Below are 23,752 nucleotides of genomic sequence, written 5' to 3' on the forward strand. Positions count from 1 at the left end.
CTGGACGATGAACGATATCTGGCAGAGAGACTAGAGTGTAGCGAGGGGTGTGGGATAGCCAGTGGCCTAAACCTTGGGGCGCAGAGCAGGGGAATTCAGTCTTGGGGACAGGGAGATCCTCCTTTTGTAGCCCTTTCTGTGAAGAGAGCCCACTTCACAAAGACCTAGAAAAGGGACGGACTGTACAAGACTGTAGAGATTGGAATTTTGAGACGACCAGGTTCGGGTCCCCCTTTGAAACTTGCAACAGACACTTGAGACACACAGGATAGGGCGACTGTGCTACAAAACCTAAGCCATACATGGGTGCACATAGGGGCAGAGCGTCCTGAGGAATATGAGTTGCTTTCCTCCCTTTTATCTTTTTGGCCCATATTTTGTCATTTATCTTTTAATAACCTCCCAGTTTCTCTTGGAATGCATCTTGATCATTATCACCTTGTTTATTTTAGTTTAGTTTAATTTATTTATAGTGCGCACCAGACCCTGGGGCATAAGGGCGCAAAAGATATGAAAATGTTCAGCTTAGTTACAAGGTACATAGATATACAAAGAATATACAGGGAGATCAAATATGCTACAATATATGGGTATATAAAAAGTGATCAAGTGGTTTAGTTACAGGGTGCATATGTGCAGTATAAACATAGGAATATACAAGAATATCTGGCAAAAGATACCTTGTGACAGGAGAGTTCCTAAAAAATGATGGCAAACGCATTTGAGGGTACAAACAAAATAGTGCATTTAGGTAACATGTGCAGGACTAAGCATCCCTGTGCACATGGTTCCAGTGGGACAATCGATGTTATTGCATGCACAGGGGTAAAAATGTCAAGTTGCAAGCTGCTGACCAGGCATAAAGTCCCTTGCCCTCTCAGTTCTCAACATGCACACAGCTCGCCATTTCTTACTCACCAAGACTCGGTTATCATTCTCAAAGGGCTAGTGGCGAGTGTACATTCTGAGGCCTGACCTGCATGATTATAAATTACTATGGAACCCTAGCTGGAATCAAAAATGGCTTGCCTTTGTCAGGAACGTGTAGTCTACTTTACATATTAAAACTAAAAAACATTTTAATGGTACTTACAAATGAAAAACAAACATGTACATAAGTAAATAAAAGTGGTGTGGCATCTCATGAAACAGACGATCGAGGGGCAATGCCAATTGTGGAAACGTAGGTTGTGTGTATTCTGTGTGGTATTGGCACAGTGATTATGGATTTCTTCGCAACTATTGGAAATCTACTTTTGTAGTATCCCTTCTTTTTTTCTCTTGAGTAAACATACTTTAAAATATGATGTAGGAGGCAATTCATGACCGAACCTCGCGTGCTGCACTTCTCACCATGCATTATGAAATTCTTAGGGATGGACTCAGTTTTCATATCCACTGTATACAAAAGTGATTTTACTATTTTGTTTTATTCTTGTTTTCGCCAAATCACATGTTTGTTTTAGTAAGTGAGATATTCCAAGTAATATGGACTTCTCCAGCAAGGGATCCTCCACAGAATGTTAAGCATAAAGTAGTTCGTCACCAGCAGGCCTCTCGTACCTATCCACCAAACCAGTAATGTCCTCGTTTTTCTAGGTTCCTTGACAAGGCATCGGTGTGTGCAGAAGCCTAACTAACTGTTACTTAATGACTCCGTATAGCACCCTCTCCCATTGTCCATCCTAGTGTGGCTAAAGACTGCATGATTCCTTCCAAAATTAAATTTCTTCTGACGTTTAGCTGCAGGTGTGTGAAGCCTTATTGGCCGGAGGGAGTCGCCAAAAAGACCCTCTTTCAGGATCTGAATGCTTGTATTGCGTCCTTCTCTGTCCTAGCAGCCCTTTCCTGCATAAAGTAGGACAATCTGCAAACTTGACCAGGTCTCCTTTGAGGTGGGGGGAGGGCCGAACTGAAGTTTACCAAGAGAAAGTCTAGGATACATGCAAGATGACTGAAACGTGTGATGAGTGTTAGAGAGAATTGTCAGTTTCTGTGCTAATTCCCTTTAACCTTAGAGGCCCTCAGCTCTTTTAGAATCTGGGATCTTTTTTATTATTAACCTCCTGAGTAAGTAGTCCTTTTTGCCACTCAATCATGTGTTTTTCTCTGACTTCCATTTTAACTATTTAATGGAGTCTGGTAAACTCCATAGGCATGTGCTTTTTGCGTAGTGAAACACAGCACCCTCTGCAGTGCCACTGAGAAGTCCCCTGAACTGCTCTTAATGTTTAAATACATTTTTTTGGGTGATCTACAGTTTCTAAGAACAGTGAGATCTCTGTCATCTTACTTACCTTTTCCTTTGTGGGTCCAGCACACACCACCCTATGTGGAGTGATGGGGGGAGGGGTTACCTAGTAACTCCTTATCCCATTTCTCATGTAACTTTGTGTTACACTAACTTGAATGACTGGTAGCAGTGGTAACTTTTTACTACCTTTTGTGCAGGGTACTAGCAGGCTGATCTCGGCTACAATACAGCACCCATGGGTAACCATTTTTCCAAAATGCCCCCGTTGTCTTTTTTTCACCATTTCTTGTTTGTTAGTTCCTTCTGGGCTTTTACTCTGTTTAAACTATGTTGGAGTCCTTTGTGTGTTTTGCCTTTTGCAAACGACAGCCCTGAAGCCTGCCCATGCTCCAGTGTGTCTGGGAAGGCAGGAAGTGAGGAGGAGCCCGAAACCTCACTGAGCTTTGTAGGCATGCCTGGCCGAAACTAGTTACAACTGGGCGGGTGGCTGTCCTAGAGGATGAAGCCCCACACCCCTGTGTGATTGACAGCTGTAGGGCTGTGAATTGGATTTCGCATTAAAAGGTGAGGCTTTTGGGACTACAGGGAGTCGACCACTGGAACATCATATCAGATGAAGAGGACAAGCAGGGACGCCAGCAGCACTGCAGAAGCACCAGTTTAGCCTTGCAGCTCTGCTGAACCAATTTTCGTTTTCGACAGGGAAGATCCATGCCGGACGACTTCCTCCCATGGGCTTGTGGGACCAACTAGCCTGGAGACCTGCTTCGTTTGGCGCATCCCCCAACTTGCTGCAACTTTCCTAGGCTGCAGAATCCCAATGCCCAGGGACCCCTGACCATTATCGAGTGCATCGTCTTCCCGAGACCGAATCCAGCCAAAACTTTGTGGGCACCTTCAAGGACCTCCAGAAGCATGAATACTTCATCCAGCGTCCCCTCACCAGAGTCCAGGACCGAGGAAACTCCAACTGGAGCTATTTGTTTCTCTTTGTCACTGAATCATGTGGAATCCATTGCTGCCAAGTCTCTCTCCAGAATGTTGCCACGGAAGCCTGCCAGACGTCCTCCCTTTTCGTCACCACGACCAGGGACCAAGAACAAGGGTCTGCATCACTGCATCAGAAAGGCATCCAGCTGGAACCTCTTCAATTATCAGGTACTGTGGTGCTTGGGTTATAACTACCTTTTGCCATTTGAAGTCCCCCCTTGCTTGGGAAGTACTATTTTAAGCAGTTTGGAGTTGACCTCCACTCACCTGTACGGGCCTTCCAGTTTGTGCTCAACAAGTGGGCTCCCCTTGAGCTCTGGTGATTTCTCAAAGAATTCCTGACTGTTAAAATGTTTCTAAGAAAAGCTGCATCAACACTGGAACTGTCCCATTGACTTTGGCTGCCCTGGTTTCCCAAAGGCTCCTCCTCTGAACCCTATTGGCTTTGGAAGTGCTTGTTCCCTTACAGGTTTTAATTGTTGACACTATTATTGCTGGGATAAAAGACTGCCTACGTCCCTCTGGGAGAAACTAACTATTGAACCAGTTGAAAGTGTTTTCTACTTTAACTCCAATCATTTTCCATCCCAATCTCAAATTTATAATGGTGGCCAAAAAGAAGTGCTATTACTGACCTTGATTGATGTTGCTCCGTGTGCTGGAACATGTTTAGCATAGAAAAGAATTACCCACCTGCATCAGTGGTTCTTGTGTAAATGAATTCTGTCTTTCATTGAATGTTACTATTAGTGGCTGCGTTTTTAAAGAAAATTAATTTGCCTTGTGTGTATATATAAATAAATAATGTTATACAACTGTTAGTGTGTAAGTGTTTATTTAGTGCCTTGTGTTTACTGATTTTATTGTGCTACTCTACAGCTCACATTACCCCTCCTAAAATAAGCCTGGCTGCTCATTCACGTTACAAGAGTTGCGTCTCCCTAATACCAAGAAATAAATCTTGTCAAGTCCCACACCAGTTGGACTTTACAACATCTTACCTAACAATGAGACGAGGCAGAAGAGTTACAACTGGAGTGAATTTTCCACCAAGAGGCTTTTTAGAAGACTCCCCTCATGGTTAATACCACATTGGCAGACTTGGACATAAAGAAGTACACAGAAGCGATCATCAGTGCCAACCCTTGCGCCATTGGTGCTCTCCTTATATTGACGGACTGACTCAGGAAATTCTGCATGGTTAAATATGGCAGCAGAGAACTCCACCTTCAAAGCAGTCACTGATCACACACTGCTGGTCCTCCATCTGTTAAGACACTGCTCCTCAATCACCAGCCAGAACTTCGTAGTGGATTCTGGTTGCAAAGCTTTGAATTGGAGAACCCCCCAGGTGCTAACAAATCAGACTTCCTGTCCCAACACTCTTAATTGGTGACTCCATGGGAGGTGCGGGGGGGTACAGGCAGCGTAAGATACCCATGCAGACAGTCAGAAACGATGCTTCCCATGGCACAGAGTATGGTTGAAACATTGCAATATGAGCAGGCACATTAATTCAAATTGTTTCATCTACCCTGCAGTCTGGACAGTGGAAGATGCTACTCTCTATCACCTTCAGATGCCAAAAGTCAATGTAGCGCTCGCTGCCATGGCCACCATACCTGACGACGCACTGTCCCATTTGGAGGAACACCTACTGTCCAGAAGCCTGGGAAGGCTCATTCTAGAATTGCTCTGTGTGAGGGTCGTGCTGCTCTGCCATGGAGGACACCAAGGAATTATCAAATGTATGGTTTACTGGAATTGATCCGCTTGTTGCGTAAGTCATACCTGCGTCCCACGTGTCCTCGTCCCATTGGCTCTGAGGAGAGGGGAGACAAGCCAATGGGAAAGATCAGTGCAGATTGCGCCTCCCTGCATGGAGGAACACATACTATTGTAAACGTGAAGTCCATTCCAGTACCTCGATTAGGAATCTATCGGAAAGGAGTTTCTTAAATAATAGGTGCCCGGTTTTACATAATTTTAAAAAGCAGAAGCTTGCTCTTTATAACCCATTTCCTGGGTTGCTTCTTAAACGCAACCTTTTAAATATGACAGTCGTTCAAAGCAGAGTAATAAGTTTCTTTTGAGGGTAAACGAAATTCGGTATGTTAGAACGGGACTATGTCATTGACATGAAGAGTGCACCCATGAGCTCAGTTTCATTGTCACTTCATCAGCAGCTTAACTGCAGCATGCGGTCTCAGCATGCACCTGTCATCAGGCACGTGCATGCTTAACGCACGAGTTCTAGTGTTCCCATGGCTGATGGAGAAAAGCAGGGAAGATCACGCCGAAGCTTAATTCTAGAGTTGGTTCAGTAATAGCACAATGGTCTGCTCGAGACTCTCCTGGCAGCCAGATAGGCTAGTTTGCCATTTTTAATTTACTTGGAAGAATGCGAATTCAGGTTTATCAACTTTGATAGGTTTGCCGCCAGAGCCTCGCAGAAATGTTATGACATGATATTAGGCAGCTGAACTCGAATGTGGGTATACATTGGAAGTAGAGAGCTCGCGTGCGTGTGGGTGTGTGTGGGTACACACGCACACGCGCGAGAATAAGTATATAATACAACTAATGTGGTTAACTTTGGTGTGGGTTTTATTTGCAGTTGCGCCGTCGAGTAACTTTGCTGAAAATGTTGTTGGGGGTGGGGGGGGGGGGGTATGACATCTGAAGAAAAGGTGCCCCAGCCTAATGAATTGGGACAAAATGGTGTGCCATGAAAGTTGGGGGGGGGACAAACACCCTTGCCCCCCCTAAAATTACGCCCATGCAGTTGCGTGCTTTTAAGGCTCTGTTAGGAGGCGTGCTTTTGAAATGCGTAAGTAAATATGGTCTAACAAATGTACAAGTACTTTTGTTAAAATTCCCATAGCATTTTAGTGCCGTGTGCTAAATCATTCGTTGTAGCTGAGGAAAGCATAAGTGCGCCACAAGCTGTGACGAGCTTCTCGTACTGTATCATATAATTTCCGAGTGAGTGTATGGTGTCATTAGCGTAAGTAGAGGAGTCGTAGGCAGCAGCGCACGCCGCCGCATCTGCCTCAGGCACTTCCCTCTAGGCAGGAGTCCCACTGGCTCGCCCCTGCCTCCACATTCAGCCCCGATGGCCACCTGGTATGACCACTTGGTATGTGACTGTGGACAGCGAATGCATATGCTCACTCTTGCTTACCTATGTACTCTTCTGAATGAATTGTAATGGGGATGTTTTCTGTCGCAGGATAACTGGACTTCTCTCATTTGTGCGTCGAAGGAAGGGCATGTGGACGTGATAAGAGAACTGCTCGAGTGGAACGTTAACCTGGAGCACCGGGATATGGTACGGCTTGTTTTATTACATTCTATTTTGCTGAGAGAGTTTCTATCATTAATGAGCTTTTCTTAGCGAGTTCGAATGTACCGACGTTGTTGCTCTGAAGAGCAAATGCTTTTCTGATGGTAATCCATCCTTGCTACAAGAACTTGCTTGAAAGAAGAGTCTGCATCTTCTTGACTACTGCCATGAAACGTGTTTTATTTTAAAATGCACTTCTCCAAAACCGATCCTCCTGAGCAATACATTGTACTTGGTGTTTTTATTTTGTGCCTGCTGTATGTATCTGGTTTGGATTACACCTTGAATTTTCCACACATTAATTAAATTGTTGCCTGCAAGTGTAAGCACAGTCCGGAAATACCCACTTGTTGACACTTTTGGCATCAGCTGGGAATGAAGAGCATGAAAATAATACTATTCATGGAAAAGTTAATTTAACGGCCAATGGTTTGTTTATTCGCTTAGACCAATGTCAGTTTTAAAAATTGCATTGTTTTCCTCACTGGTTTTTATGAGCATTGGAGTACAAACTTTAGTGCTGCAGATCAATATTTAACAAAAAAAAATGTTTTGTATTCCATTTGGGTTTAATGCAGTCTTTTGATATGGTTTTCGAATTGGGTTCAATGAAAATGAACAAATCTCCCTCATTTAGAAAAGATATTACAAAATCCACTTTCAAAGTGCAAAAAAAAACACTCGGGAGACAAGCGAACTGGATGATTATAGCTTAGGTGTGAGGTGGTGAAAGGTTGGTTGTGGGGTGACCTCCCCATCAAAACAGAGGGGACAAGGGGCACAGAAAAAGCGGTTTCTTCATAAAACGTCTTACAACCTAAATTTGAGAAAACAGAAGCAAAGATAGTTGTGAGATTGTCACTCTTTTCCCAGTCCCGTTTTTTTGCCCACACATTTAATTATGAAGGGCTGGGTTCGTTGAACCATTTATTGGTTTTGAATGCATTTGGGATAAATTATGCATACAATACACACTTGACACTGTGGAAGGCTCACAAGTCTGACTACTGCTGAGCTAAAGAACGGTTTTGTGTCCTTAAGCACCTTGTGCAGAAGCACAACCCTAGGGCCTAGTCAAGTATAAAATCCTTGTGGTAACCATGACTTAAAATGCAGACGGGTTTCATAATCTAGATGCTGGGTAATGTCAATGTCGAAGTAAACTAGTGTACAAAGGTGATTCTTCCCCCTCCTCTTGCTGGTGAGGTTGACTAAATTAATCGGGTAGAACAAAGATTAAACTTGTGCTACCTTTGGGCGACGCAGGAGGCAGGGACAGTGAGGGACACCAGACACAGATAATCTTTGGAAGGCATTAGGCCGCATTTATTATATTTCATACAGCACTGAAATGCAACAACAGTATAAATGCAGATCATCATTAACTGTGGCGTCATAGGTCCCTCATCTGTCATTACATCATCAATTACCTAGATGAGCGTGGGGGGGTGACATTGTGCCATTTCCCCGCTCCATACTGTGGGAATGGTCCTGAGGAAACCATGTGACCCCCTAAACTGACCAGTCCCCTAGACCTGACCCCCCCAATTTTGCATGGACCAGTGAGGGCCACAGAATGAGCCCCTGGCCTGTCACCTCACTGTTCTGCGCTGAACCTTGGACTCTACCATAAATCAGCAATCAATCTCCCTTCCAGTGACCCAAAAGGTTGAGCCTATAACGCAATTCAATGTAAAGTGCCCCAACCTACCGCCACAGGGGCCACTGATCTGGGCCCCCCACGCCTACCCTAACAATCCCCACCATTATCTGTCAGGACCCACTATTACTAGACGCCATGACCTCTCCCCCCTCAGGCACTTATTCAACCTCAGTATCCCATTGTACATAGGCAGAACCAAAAACAACTTCCGCAAATGGGTCCCGTGACTGATGCCACCCAGTAATTCCTTGAATGCCCCCTGTCTGGTTGCTCCCGCGATCCGTGTCCTCTAAAGGTAAGAGAGAGGAACAAATATTGCGTGCTATACCTGTCAAGCACATGCAGTGCCCGGACCTGACTGCCAGGAAGCCCAAGCCAGGGGCCATAACCAATGCTCCTTTATCCTGCCCACCGTCAAGGGTAAACGCCCCACCTGATGGCTCCTTATAACACTCCACAACTTGATTCAGCCTATACGTTAAGAATAAGAAGCCCATTGTGTCCAGATGAAAGGATCTGTTTAAATAGGCCAAATATTGTAAGAATATTTGCTGAAATCCCAGCGCTAGCCCTTGTGAGCTCTAACGACCTCTCTAGGATGTCTTTTCTGAATAGAAGCTTTACTGATGTGAGTTACATGTTCCTTGACTCTACATTGGTTACAGAACTTATTCTGACACAAAAGGAGATCTTATGGAATATGGGCTTTGAAATAGAGCAAAAATCAATAAGGGATGAGGATTTACCGACCCTACAAAAAGAAAAGAGTAGGGTGGGATCACCCCTATGCACATGGAAGGTCGAGGAAAGGAATGTAAATACTGCTAACTTAGGAAGGGTATTGATTGGTCCGCTGTGATCTCTACCCTGTGGCAGAAATTGGTCCCGTAATGATCCTGTACCTCAATTAGGGACTAATGAAGAGATTAAGTTGTCCTTAAAGTCGTGGAATACCAGAGACCACCAGCACCTTTTTAGTAACCCTCTCCGTCTTGCAAACCTACGAGAAGCAAATATCTGCCAACAGGAAACATGGTTGTCCAGCTCCCCTATATTAGACGGGTACAAGACATACGATCAGTTAACAAAAGCTAAAACTGGGCGAAGACCCTCAGGAGGCCTGATTACTGCAATTAGGGATAATCTGGGCCTATTTGGTACCGCTATAGAGGGCTGCCCTTTTGGAGCTCTGGGAGTGGAACTTACCTCAAGGGTTGGTGATATAAAGCTCTTGATTATAAATATCTATTGGCATATAGGTATTTCTATTGCTGACATTTTTGTGACAAAGATCTGCACCCTAATTAGTGATTGGTTGTTGAAGCAGGTGAGGGGCTGGATCATTGTAGCTGGTGACCTAAATGCTGAATGTGAATTTGAAAAAACACCATAGGGTGTCCGTGAAGTGGACATGAATGAAAGGGGTACAACTAGTAAGAGGAAAATTGGTAAAACCTGGTATTTAGGACTAGGTAATGTTGGACTTTTGCCACTGGTGGGCTCTAAGAATATCTCTACTCCGTCCTCACCTTGGCATACGTGTTATCGAGGTACTAGTTCTTCTATGTTAGATTATATCTTCCTTGACACTCACCTAACAAGTAAATGTATTGCCTTTACGGTTACACCAAATGACTGGAGTGATCACTCTATTCTATCAGCAACCTTAACTGTTACTGTTACTACTAGGTATTTTAGACCTCAAACCAAGTTGGTTACAGTTGCGTCAGGCTCTGCTGTTAGATGGACGCCTGGTAATCTTGAAATCCTAAACCATAAGCTTAGAGCTTCATTAAGTGCAACCACTATGGAGTGGAAACGGAATCATTTTAATGTAGAGGAAATACAAAAACTATGTGGGTCAGTGTTTAGGAATATAGGTATAACAACAACGAGATGTGGTACGGGTATAAGACCTAACCACTGCTTTAACGACGAGGTTGCACAGGCTAAACATACTATCAGAAGGGCTCTTCGCTTGCTTAGGACTTCAATTCTTGATGAGACTTCGCTAAAAACATGCACCAGGCGAGTCAAACAAAAATATAGACATTTTTGTAAAGCGATTAACTACTCCAGGATGATACTGAGAAAATGCTGGGGATTTTGATTAAGGCAAAGGTTAGTTCTTTTTGATCCCTGGTTAATGGACAAGAGCCCAACTTTGTAGTATCTCAGTTAAATTCTATTTCGGAAAAGGACTGGCTGATATTTTTTTCAACTCGTTTTGGGCCAGTGATGGGTTTGGATGCCCAGGGAGGAGGGCTAGACTGGGAAAACCTGGAGTTTGAGAGATGGAACCCTGTCTTGGATATTAACCTTGTAGTGAACTTAATCAAAGGTACTAAGAGATCTCAGGCAGCCGGGCCGAACGGCCTAACAAATAATACCTTTAAGTCTGATCCATTCCTTTGGGTGAACATCCTATATTTTGACTTCAGCGACATTCTGAAAACTGGTATTACTCAATTTTCCTGGAGCACTAGTCCCGATCTTTAAATGTGGGAGTAGGTCGGACCCGAAGAACTACCGACCCATAGCCCTGATAGATGCCCATTGCAAAATCTTTTCGGCTTTCCTCCCAACACATCTTTTAGCATGGGAAAAGCAATTGCATCCTCTTAATGTGTGTCAGACGGGGTTCCACGAGGGTCATTCAACCAATGTTAAGAGGTTGGTACTGAAATGCTTACAGAAAGATGCTTGGAGTAAGGTGAAGAGACAAACATTCATGGCCTAGGTCGATCTATCAGCCGCTTTTGATTGCGTTAATCACAATAGGCTGTGGCTGAATTTAGCCTCAATCGGGACTGCCTTTAGGCCTGTTAAGACTCATTGAGGGCGTCTACAATAACTGTGATATACAGGTACGCCTCAGCCAGTTGGGGGACATGTCGGCCAGGGTCCAATGTTATCGGGGAGTTAGACAAGGTTGCGTTCTTGCTCCCTGGATTTTCAACCAATACTTATCCGATGCAGGACTTTGTTTGGAAAATGAGGCACTGCTTGCACCAAGAGTGGGACAAAATAAGATTATATGGTTAGCATACGCAGATGATTTTCTATTATTTGATTATACGAAAATAGGTCTTGAAAGGCTGTTAGATTCTTCTGCCATGTATGCTAAAGATAATGATTTCATCCATAAACCCAGACAAGACAAATATATTGTCCTTCTCTAAGGTGGTGCGTAAAAAGCAACTTCCTGTTTGGCACATAGGAGCAGCTGTAGGTCTGTCTAATAGCCTTACGTATTTGGGCTTTACTTTTGGTTCACAACTTGGAACTAAGTAATTGCTGGCCAATTTGGCCTACAAAGAATGACTTTTAGAATCCCACATACAAAGAATAGACCCAAAATTTGGCAGGTTTACATTGAGACCGGCCTTGATGTTCTTTGAAGGCAAAATAGTACCAAAGCTAACCCACGGCCTTGAACTTTTCCCTGCGGTGACAGGTTCAGCCTTGAATAAATTAGAAGGTAGTATTTGGAGATGGATCCTCTGTGACCCTTGGGCAGTCCCGGTACCAGCTAGTGGGTTTGAACTTGTTTCACTCTGGGCACGGGTTTAATGGAGGATGTTAACCGTATAAGGGAAAATTATCGCTCCACTGCTAAACTCAGTCTGAGTTGTGTAGGAATATAGAAAACAATATTTTTTTAGTGGAGTTCAAAAATAACTGTGAAGATATCCTACATAATATTGATTCCGATCTGGACACCTTGATTGGAAACCCACAGTTAACAAAAAAACGCCTCCTGGACTACGATTGGATTAAGACTACAGAGCAATTCCATGCGTACAGCTCCATGATCCATTTGAGCCATGAACATAAAAGACGAGGAACTGTCTCGAAAATACTACTACTCTTCCCTAATCGCTACTGTTTGGGAATTCGGTTAAGGCTCAGATGGAATTTATTAGCAACAAAGCAGATATTGATCAGAAGAAATCAATTATCACCCCAAGAAAGTAACTGCAGGTTTTGCGATATGATGGGTGAAAATGCTAGGCACTTAATTATGGAATGTAGTGCATTTAAAGACTTAAGGCAGGTCCACCTGGGTACCTTGCGAAATTATTTTATATATACAGCGGATGATCTAGTTTGGTGGCATTATCTTAATATTCAAAATACCCATGAAGGGCTGGCCCTGTCGGGCTTTCTTAAAAGTATTAAGTTGGGGCAGAATTTGATTCTTTTCTTTTGAGTTTTGTAATAATGTCTCTACTTTGAATGAATAGGGTGAATTGTGTAAAGAAATGATTTTTCTTTTCTCTACTGTTCATTGAATTACTGTTCTTTTGATTTTTCAAATTTGATTTCCTTTATGCCATTATGTTGTCTTTGTTTTTTCTACCCTCTTCTTTCTTTTTAAATTGTAATATGCTCTTTTAATTTCTTTTGCTTGTATGTGAATTGTAAAGATGGCTGCCAGAGGAGGGGCTTGGGTAGAGGGCAGTCATTGGCTGGCGGCAGTATGATCCAGAGACCAGTGATTGGTTGTTAGGAGAAAGACAGTTCAGAAGTGAAACTGAAACTGATTTTTTCTTTACCGAGGATTTCCAGCCTGATGACGGGGAATATTCATGAGCATGTGAATCCATGCCAGACCCGTGCTGGAGAACAACAGTTACAGGTAAGTAACTTTTTCCTTCTTTGAAGGATTACTACTAATTGGACCCCATGAGTACTTCAAAACAACGCAATGGCCGGTTGTAGTTGGAAATTTGGAGGGACTTGGTTTGTATCCCTTAAATGGTTCTGTCCCAGGGGACATTGTGATCTCCCCGACGTGGTCAAATGGCAGGGTATGCTCAACCATAGATTATATCTTGGGGTCGATGCATGAAGATTGTATTAGGTTGGATGTTGCTCCATCTTCTCTCAGTGATAATTTCATGCTACAGGCACACTTTAATATAGGCCTGGAGTCCTCTAGCTTGAGTGAACAGGGTCCTAAGGACTTGCGGATCAATCCAGAGGGCAACAGGATTTCATGGAATGTGGCCTTGGCAGCTCGGGTGAATAAATCCCTTGTTGACCTCCTAAATGTCGCCTTCCTAGATTGGAAATATCACACCTTTTTGTGTCTCCAGTTTTGAGCCATTTGTGAACAAGGGCTAGGGGGAGTGGGTGTATGGATAAGAACTGCATACATGCTCATGTGTACAACGCAGAGGTAGCATTAAAGAAGCGGGAAGTGAGATAGACAGTATGACCGATTGGGAAACGGTCTGATCTTGCATTGTCGATAGAGACATCTCATTAAGGGAGTTTGCCAAACTTATAGGAATTGGAATTGTCCAAGTCAGGCTAAAAGGAGTTAAGAGGATTTAGAAAATATGCTTGAGACCTTGCAGGGGGAAACATTTTCAAGCCTTTTGGAGGTTGATCAATAACCTTGACTCTCCCCAGTCCCATAAGCAGCAAAAATGCAGTTACATAGAATGACTGGGCTTTATTCTAGTCCTCAGGCCGCTTCGAATGTTGATCTTGAACTGTGGCTCATATGATAGATTGGACCTATCGTTTTTTTACCCTGTCAGTCGTCATTTCTCACATTAGTTCCACTTGCGCTTCGGGACCGAATAGTCTATCAAACGTTTTATTTAAACAGGACCCTCAAACATGGTCGGTAACCCTCTCAATTTCTTTTTAATCCGTTGAGGTCTGGAATTTTTCCCGATTCCTGGTCCCTATCACATATTGTGCCCATATATAAAAGGGGATTAAGATCTAACCCTTTGAATTATAGGCCTATGGTCTAACTAGATGCAGACAGTAAGGTTTTTGCATCTATCCTGCTGTCCCACCTTGAGGGATGGGCTTACACAGCTGCAAGACTTGATAAATGGTAAATAGGATTCGGGAAGAATTTGGGTACATCTCTTAACGGTATCATGGTCAAGAGCCTCCAAAATCTTGCATGGGGTTGCAGCTACAAATTGGAAACTTTAGGGGTGTCTTGCAGGGGTTTGTGCTTGCTCCCTGCCTGTTCAATCTATACATATCAGACGTGGGGGAGTATTGGAATCCGGCTGCCTTTATCACTCCAAAACTCACTCATTTATGGCCGTTCTGGTTGCTATATGCGGATAACATTCTATTGTTCGATTGCACTGCAGTGGACTCACAGCGTTTGTTAAATGTACTTTCAACCTTGGTTGACAAGCACTCCTTAAAAATCAACCCTATGAAAACTAAAGTTCTGCAGTGCACAAATGGTCGGAAAGAGTGTGTTTATCAGTGGCCTATTGGGACCAAGTCTTTGGAGAAAGTTGCATCGCTTGTATACCTGGAGATTTTGCTTTTGTCCGAGTCACATTTGCATCGGCTTCAAGACTGTCTAAGGAATTGTGCTTTGACCCTTGCCAACCAATTGGGGAGACTTGAATCCCAGTATGGTAGGTTTTCGGTGCTGCTGTGTATAAGGTACTACGAGGGGAAGATTGTACCTAAAATGTGCATTCTTTGGCCATTCGGGATTGCTTGACTAGTCTTGAAGCATTGGTTTGGAGAAGGGCATTGCGCTTAACATATTTAGTTCCCATACATATGCTCAGATTTGAGCTAAGTATGGTCTCTTTAAAGGCCAGAGCGCAGTGGAAAATTGTGTCTACTCCCTGAAAGATACTTTGTCTGCCAGAAGGTACATTATATGCAGATTTTAAGTTAATTTTGGAGACCAATTCCTGTATGTGGCTGGGTGATGTATACAAGTATTGTTGTGCCCTCCTGGTAGAAAATCCAACTAGAGTGAAGAAAACACTATAGAAACTAGATTGGATTAATAAGATAGAAAAGATGCATTCATACCCTTCCCTGGTCCACTTGAGGGGAGACCATAAGAAACTTGGTATTGTAGGCCTGTATCTTGCCGTGTACCTGGCTAAGTATGTCAGGCATATTTTCCTCCATGCTCGCCCAGAAAAGGTGCCTCTGATATAACTCCTTCGGGCGGCCAGTAAAGCGGGCAGCTGAGCAAGCTTCTCAGCACTACTTTAGCTAGCAATGTGTGCGCCAGCCACCGAGCACCAAGCTGGCCCCTTATTGCACTGTATTTAACATAACCTACTTATGCACAAGCCGCACCCCCTCTCGCAAAGGATTCCCGTGCAATGTTTCCCATTGTTACTTTGTGTTCCTATCCTTACTCCCACTTTTTCCCCCTCTCCCCTTTACCCTGCTGCCACAGACCAAGCTCTGTCGAATCTGGAAAGGGGCATAATACACCATTTTTCAGGCAAGCCCCAGCACCATTTTGTCACTAGAGTGGTGAAGAGGCAGTACAAATATCGCAACATAGCATAACAAAACCAACATCACGTAGCACAACATGCTCGATGAAAGCGCCAAGAGCTGCCACGGCAAGTCAGCCTTTCATCGCTCTATGGCTGATGTAGAGAGAATATAATCTTAGGTGCACCAGGGAGCGTCCGTTTTAAAACTAAGCTAACACCAGTGTAGTCCAAGGGCTCAGTCCCTCCAAAAGTGCCTATAGAAACAGAACATAAGCACCCATTTCATACCATATCATCTGCACCGCCTTGCTGCATGGTGATTACCAACAGAAGGATCAAATGCTGCGACACCACGCAGACAGACAACCGGACCCTCCTCAGTAACCCATCCTCACCCTTGCTCTACTTGATCCTTAATTCCGGCTCACCCCTGCACCCCAGATCAAGTGCGGCCACGCCATGGGAGAAAACTGCATGACCCCTCGCCTCTTACTCCTAGAAGCAATGAATCCCGGCTGAACCGTTTAATCACACGGCACCATCTGATCTAATCTGCCAGGCCGAAACACAATGTGCCGCTTAACTCACCTACTTCCCAATCGCACTGTGTGGAACCCTAGAAGCAATCCATCCCGGCTGCGCACCTCTAAAGACATGACGCAATCTAGTCAAATCTGCCACGCCGAAACATGAAATGCTGCTCACCTTGCATACTTCCTAATCACCCCGTGTGAAACACCGTGCCTCAAAACTCGGCGATCAACACATTCTGCTACTGGAGCTGACTCTGCAGCTGGACATTCTCGGGCAGTGGGAAGGCAAACGAGAGCAAGAGCGCATTGCACGCCCTCTTTTTCTGCCCTGCCCAAGACCCCCTTCAGTCTGAATCCGGTGCCAGGTGGCGGCACGCAACCATGACGTTGTCCTGCGCCCTGTGCCGAGACCACCCCCTCCCTTAATGGCGTGCCTCCCGAATTGTCCACCGCCGCGCCTCCCAATCTTCTGCCTTGCTACGTTCCAGGCTGCCTATTGAAAGGCGTAGTTGATAGATATTATCATTTGGGCACCGAATGAGCATTAATGAGAAGGCTTTTTGGCCTGCGTTTGCTTTCTGTCTGATTTAGTCAATGGTGCTGTTGGGTATGTAGTGTTGGGAGAGGACTACAAAGCTTCCACTTAGGACTGTAATTGTCTTCCTAGCTTGAATAGCTGGCCGCATGAGCTATTTTGTTATGAATATTAAGTATTAAGTTACAGTGAATTATACCTAGCCCATAGTTTACAGAACCTAATATTACTGGACACAAGTCCACCATGTCTCCTCTTCCCTTACCACTGCCCGTGTCTTCCCCAAGGATACTTCTTTACACGTCCAATTCTTGGTGCTGACACCCCTATCTACTTGCTTGGCAAACCCAGTGCTGTCCCTTGATATTGAGATGATTACAAAATAATCTGGTGAAAGCATCCACACAGGTAGCGACTGCTTGAGCACCCCTCAAGTCTATCGCAGAACTACTCACCATCTAACTACATCTCTTAACTTGCTTCATTGGTTCTAGATAGTGCTATCACAATAAAACTCTGCTCTCATCCGAGTTGAACTCTTGTGAGGCCTAGTTTATCATATTTGAGAAGCACTCGCCCCTACTTCAACAACCATATTCCCTCCTACTCATCCCAATTGTTTCCCCTCTCTGGTTTAGGGCATTCGATGTTCTAGTATCTTTCCCATCACCTGCTCTCCTAACCTCCCCTTCAACAGACTGAGGTCTGACGAAACTCTGGCTGGGTTCACAACATGCCAGTTGTCGGACAGTGGCAAGCACCGTAAGACTACTACGCTAGTGATGGGCACAGTCCAAATATTGGATAACATAATGATAAATTGTAATGGACCGGGCTGCAGATAAGAATTTTAAGCAAGGGTATTTTACTCCATATTTTGGGAAGTTGGGATTAAAAGGATTCTTTAAGGAGTAAAAACAAAGTTTCATATTTTTTGGGGTGTATTTTTAGGCAAGTAAATATACATTTTCTTTCATAATCACGGGTCCTATTTGTGGAAGGAAGGCGCTGCTCGTGCTATTGGCTTGAAGCCATCACCTGGGCAGGACAAGTGGCATAACGTGTCAGACATGTGTATAGCTGCTGCTCTAGTGTTTGCTTTGAGTTTTGACTTCATTTTAGGGAGTAAAATGGGCCAGTATGCTACTTATCTGGAGTCCTGACAATAGTGATTGTTGGGATCAGCCGGAAAGATAGTTCTGTGAGTTAAGCACTCCTTCGGAGGTCTGCCTGAACCCTGGTGTCATAGGTTCATATCCCAACAGGACCAATTAAGCTCTTCATTCTGATGAGGTTAACACATTTAGCAACATTACATTGGGTAATAAGACATTTTATTACAGCGCTGAGGAATTGCAGCAATACAGCACAAAATAATCTTTAAAAAGGTCAGATTATAATGATTATTTTTTATCATTCTTTAAACCTAACTGGATTTTGCTGGCAGTGGGTCTTGGAGCCCAGCTCTAACAGTGACCACTAACTCTGAGCGTACAGATGGCATAATAGCTATTGTATTTAACTTTTCCACCATTGTCAGCTCTTCAGAAGACATTGAACTCCGTGCAGTAGATTACGCTAAATAATAGACAATGGTTTCCGAGCTCAAATTACTTATGCGGTTTCTGCTGCTTTTACGTATGATACAGCTGCCTGCCGACTGAAATTGCATGCCTTTCTCTGAGCGCATAAGCCTGGAAGTGTTTTAGTGTGGGGGAGCCATGCAGGGTGTGACAGGTGACAGTAATGACAGTGCCATAATGACGAGGCCAGACAAGAGGTAGGGTGGAAGAAACTTTGGCCACAAGCTTTATAATATCATGAGCTATAGTGGGGAAAAAAAAACAACCAACAAAACATAATGATAATATAACACAAATATTTTGGGGCACAAGGGATCAGGTGAGTGGGGGCCCTACATCCACGTAGGGCCAACTCGATGCTGATCCCTGCCGCCACCCTAAGGGGGTTTCAAGCCCTTCAGGTCCCCCCAAAATATATCCTATGTAGCTCCTTTTACTGCCAGAGGCCAACAAAATTGTATTCCCTTCTCGTTGTCTATAAATGAACCATTTCCCTGAGTGTTGTTTCGTCTTGCCTGGCCCCTGTCCGCACCACAGACCCACTGTTTGGATGAAGTAGCTCTTCTGTGGAAACCCCCTGGTGTTATTCCTACCTGCTATACAGTTGTATTCCATCAGTCACTTTGCTGTGGGTGCAGGATGTAAATCCCCCAGGGGCCACTACTGCCATGCCTGCTATGGCTTTACCCCCTAAGGTTCCAGTTGGTTGTGCTGTTGGGGATCTCGGGCGCCTGTCTGCCAGATCTGCCTCTTTGGTAAGGAGTTAGTCTCATGCCAGTGTTTTTATGCGTTTTAGCCTCATTTTGCAGACTACTTAGCCAATTTTGCTATCTAATTCCTTTAAAAATCATCTTCCTGCAAGGCTTACACCATGCCTTTATTATTTATATGCCTCTTGTGCGGCATTAGTAGGTTGTAGGTTTATAGCACTGGCTTTCTGTTTCTGACCAATTACCTTTTGTCTTTTATATCTTCCTGCTTAGAAGGACGTTCTTTTATTCCTATTCTTCTTTCATGCTGGATTATGGATTATTGGCTTTCTGTCTTCTCCGTAATCACCTTTCGTTCTGCCCCTTGTAAGTGTGATTTGGTCATTTTGTTTGGAATGTGTATGTTAGCTTCCTCCTTTTCCGTATTTCTGTGATTTATCCCTTTTCGTCCCAGTGCCTGCTCTCCTTTCTCCATATTTACCTGAGCTGCAATGTTGCCTAGTACACTGATAAATGATAATGATAATTAAGTATTCTCCTGAAGTCACATTCCTCTGTGCATGACTCCAATGGGCTGGGCCTTAGCCTGGACTAACTCCGGCCGTGACAGCAGGCTATTGGCATGCATCATTTAGTGGCACACTAACTACTCTGTGGTTGCACCTCCGACTTGGTTATTCAGAGCTGCATTACTTTACCTTGTAGCGGGAAGCAAGACATGATGCCTTAACTACCTGTTCTTAAAAACGCTGTGCCTTACCTCACCCTACCCAGAGATGGGATCTCTCCCTCTAACCTCTACTTGGGTCAAGAAATACTCACTATTCCTGAAGGATTTGCGGCGGCGGCGGTGGGGTATTCCTTGTTTTGATCTTTTGCATAGCCTCTTCCAAGGCGTTTGCTGCATGTTGTCATTTCTTCGCTTCCTAGTGGCATTTTGTCCCCTTTGCCACGGCCTTATTTGAGGCTTTGGAAGCAGTTAACTCTCCTTATTTCTTTTTTAATTCAATCTCCTTGTGGTGTTTTGCCACCATTGCCATAACCTCTTTTTGAGGCATTGGGCTGCTTTCCGCTGTCATTCCTGTTGGCCCCTCGATGATTTCTTTTGGGGCAGCCAATTCTGCGGTCCGGGGCCATCCGGCCCTCCAACTTTGGATCATTCAGCTGGTGCTCAGGTGACTTGGGGGCGGGGGGAAGGGCGGGGGGGAGGGTTGTCGGGCAGCAGCTATTTGTTGCGCTGCGTTCAAGGAGAGTCAGCACTGTCTGTAGTTGGTGGACTGCGCCCTTGGTGCCAAGTGTTGGCCACACCGTGCGCATGTCAGCCTTGCTGTCCCCTAGCAATGCGAACTGCGGCTGGGTGGGAGACATTACCCCTCACTGAATGCAAAGGTTCCTATCCACTCTGTTTCCCCCAAGCCGCGGTAGGTCAGCCGAATTTAAAATAGAAAATCTTCCTGGTTCTCAGTAAATTGCATTTCTCTGTGTAATCTTGCTTCCAATGCAAGTGCTTGTTCTGGCTTCCTATGGGAGTGCGTCGCCCCCAAGGCTGGTGTTCAGAGGGAAAATGCATGTTCCTTTTGTCCCTAGCGGTGTTGATTTTGACAAAGCAGCTCAGACATTGCTCCCAGCCTAACTTGACTAGTAAGCTCCACATGTAAGACTTTTCCCAAAACCTTCTGTCATAGCTTCCCCTTGGGCTGTGCAGCTGACAATAGCATTCGTAGATATCTTTATGAAGGCAATGAAAGGAAAACATGTACATCTTTGTCTTATTGCGTGCTGTCGAGTTGCTGGGGTAGGAAGGGTCACTCTGGCGTTCTGGGACTCCCACTAGCAGCAGGGTTGGTACCCCGATATGGTTTTTGCCAACAACACAGAGAGGAGCACCGTTTTCTGAAGAGTTAGCCTTGCTGACGTCTCGCAATGTCATGTTCCCTCCATAATAATAAAGGAAGAAACATCATAGGCTGGCAGTATGGATGTGCTGCATCAAATTCTGTCCCCAGAGACAAATGCCCCCTGGGTTTAAAAGATGGGGGCTGACTCTGCATGAGCTAGATACCATAACCACACACAGTGCGTCTCGCAGGCCCCGGGGGAGTAGGCTCTATAAACCTGAAGTTTGTGAGCATGGTACTCTGTGCTCCGACTTTGCATTGCTGGCTAGAAATCTCTGTTCACACTGTTATTTTAATCTAACTCACAGTTCCCTCGGGGGCTGTGGCCAATTCAGCAAACGTCCATTGCCAGTGTGCTGATCTCTTGGGGACATTCTTCTTGAATTTCCCTGTTTCCACGCTGTCCTACTGCTGTGCTTGGTGTTGTCCCACTTTTCAGCAAAGCATGAAAAAAACAGCGCTATCTTCCTGAAAGCGGGTGCCTCCTTTTCCCAAAAGTTGCAGTCATTCCGGTTCAGCAACCTCGGTGGGTTTCTCTGGCAGGTGTCTTTTGCCGCCTGTTCACTCTCTGCCCTCCGGAGACCAGAGTGCCTTGTTAAACTCCAATGAATGCAAGTCGCCAACAACGCAGAGGAGCATTTTGCCAACACGTTTTCAGGATTCATTTGCCAACAATATATGGCATGAAGAAACATGTTCAGGCTGGCTGCGTCCATACATTTCCATGCTGGCTGCATCAATATATACCAGTATTCCAACATAAGCCACATATTCAAGTTTGCTTTGTGCATTATGCCAGTAATGATGATGCTATAAGAAAACATGTTGAAGGCACGCCCTCATAGGCTCGCACCAGAAAGAATACAGCCTGCTAAGGAAAAAGGCCCAAAACACTGCTTGCAAAGATAACCAGTAAATATTTCTACAAAGTAGAGATGCGTCAGCAAAGCACTCTGCTGCCGCCAAACGTTCTGTGCTCTGTCGGCATATTATAAGCACAAACAACGTCACGGATGACGTAATTTCATACAGTACAATTCTACAACACTAATTGGCAGAGCCCTATACATGTAGGGTATGCTCCATAGGGATGCAAGGCCATTGATCCATCTTCATCTGTACATCTCTGTTCACGTGGGTGCTGTTGGGCTCATCTCTTCCGCAGGGAGATTGTTTTTCCAAGTAGCTAATTAATTGTTAAGTCAATGTTATTTTTTTGTTGTAACAGTGCACCTGGCAAGGCACATAGATTGACCTGGGGGAGAGCAGAGGTCACGCTAACGCACACACTTCACTCACTCCTAAACAAGTCAGCAGCTTACAAGGCAATTTGAAACCACCCTGCACCTAGCTGCACAAATCATGTGTCCCAATTGTGAAGGCAAGATGGCCTTGCTTTCTGATCTTAGTGATCGATCGAGGGGTGTTTTTTTAAGGTCGGTGGTCTGGGTTTGGATGGTACTGTGGTATGCGGGGGTCTTAGGATAAAAGCATTGTGAAGCTGTATTTCTCGTGCTGGGATCATTGGGGGCAGGAGGGCCTTGCTATCTGTTCCGTGGGATGGTAACTGCCAAGAGGCACTGTGCTCCCTTCTCATGACCTTGCACAGCACATTCCTATAGGGCACTAAGGCCTGTAACTTCTAAGACAATGAAGAGTTTATGAATGTTGATGTCCGCGTATAGGCAGGGGATCTTATGCTGACCCATTTAGTGCTGTTCGCCGCTCTTGGGCCCTAGTTTCAAAGTGGCTGCCGCTAAATAAAATGGCGTTTACACTTGCATCTACTATATAGCCTCTGATGCATGCACTAACGTGACTGTGCACCCTCCTTCATGTCTACCCCCCCTTCTCCCTGCTCCCTGTATGTGCTCTCTAGCACTTGTTTCTTATTCGGTATCGCCTAGGGGGGTGGCAAGATCCTCTCTCCTTCCCAACATTCCCTCCTTTCGTTAATCCCAAATTAACTAACTCCTCCACAGTGTCATCAGTATGTAGGTTCCGATATATGTTCTCCTCCCCACTCCGCACCCCTTCCAACCTTTCAGCTTCCAAATATGGTGGTGATCCTTCCTTCGGAACTCATGCTCTGCAAACATCCAGTAAACTAGCTCTAGACCGGGCGTACTCCTCAGTGGTGCAGGTCATATAAATGCATCCCCCACCTCAAGCTATATCAACCCATTGCTTGTGTAATTCTCGGTATCGCCTAGGGGGTGGGAAGACCCTCTCTCCTTCCCAACATTGTCCAGGCTTGTTTTGCCAAAATATGTCAATCCCCATGTAAGAACATGCCCCAGTTGACTTTACTATTAATAATGGCATGCCACAGTATCAAAACATGCCCAAACTGGCTGCATCAAAATGCCAATCTAGGCATGTAAACACTTACCATGATTTCTTTATCAAAGATGCCCAGTACAAAATGTCATGCCACAGTCAGGAATGGCTAGACTGGATGCATTAAAATGCCACTTTAGCTACATAATAGCACGTTATCATGCTTGCTTTATCAAAGATGCCCAGTAAAAAAAGCCATGCCTGCCCTCTGGCCCACCAGCACCTTGCACACGCACTGTGATTGTGTGCATGCGAGGCGCTGGGGGGACCAAGCGGCAGGCATGTTTTATTTATTACTAGGCATCTGTCCCTATCCTAAAGAGTTTCCCTGCCTAGTAAATTAAAATTAAAGATCAGTCTGTGTCTCGTCGTTGAAATTAGGCAAACTGTTGTTGTGTCTAAAACGTATCTGACCCTCAAACTAGAAAATGTGCAAGGTAAATGTCTCAATTCAGCAAGAAGTGTGTAAAAACTAATTATATCAATCCAGCAAAACAATTATTGTATCTGGGGGATGGTAGACTATTGGAAATGTTCTGTTCAAACAATGATTCCTCAAGAATAGTGGAACATGTCTCTTTTGCACAACACTTTAAGGATGATCGTATCTTTTCCAAACAATGGTTTTTGAAATCTTCTCCACAGCAACTTAA

General features: G+C 44.6%; 1 protein-coding gene across 4 annotated transcripts in view; it reads left to right on the top strand.

Moving 5' to 3' along the window:
* The window catches only part of KIDINS220 (kinase D interacting substrate 220), a 1,499,978-nt gene that overhangs the window by 272,564 nt on the left and 1,203,662 nt on the right, over positions 1–23,752 (top strand). For all 4 annotated transcript variants that reach the window (XM_069606010.1, XM_069606012.1, XM_069606011.1 and 1 more), the window contains exon 5: positions 6,477–6,575. In XM_069606010.1, coding sequence (XP_069462111.1) covers positions 6,477–6,575 — 99 coding nt within the window. The remainder of the gene's footprint in view (positions 1–6,476; positions 6,576–23,752) is intronic.

The sequence above is a fragment of the Ambystoma mexicanum genome, chromosome 4p (genome assembly GCF_040938575.1).
Source record: "Ambystoma mexicanum isolate Mex_15411 chromosome 4p, UKY_AmexF1_1, whole genome shotgun sequence".
NCBI lineage: Eukaryota > Metazoa > Chordata > Amphibia > Caudata > Ambystomatidae > Ambystoma > Ambystoma mexicanum.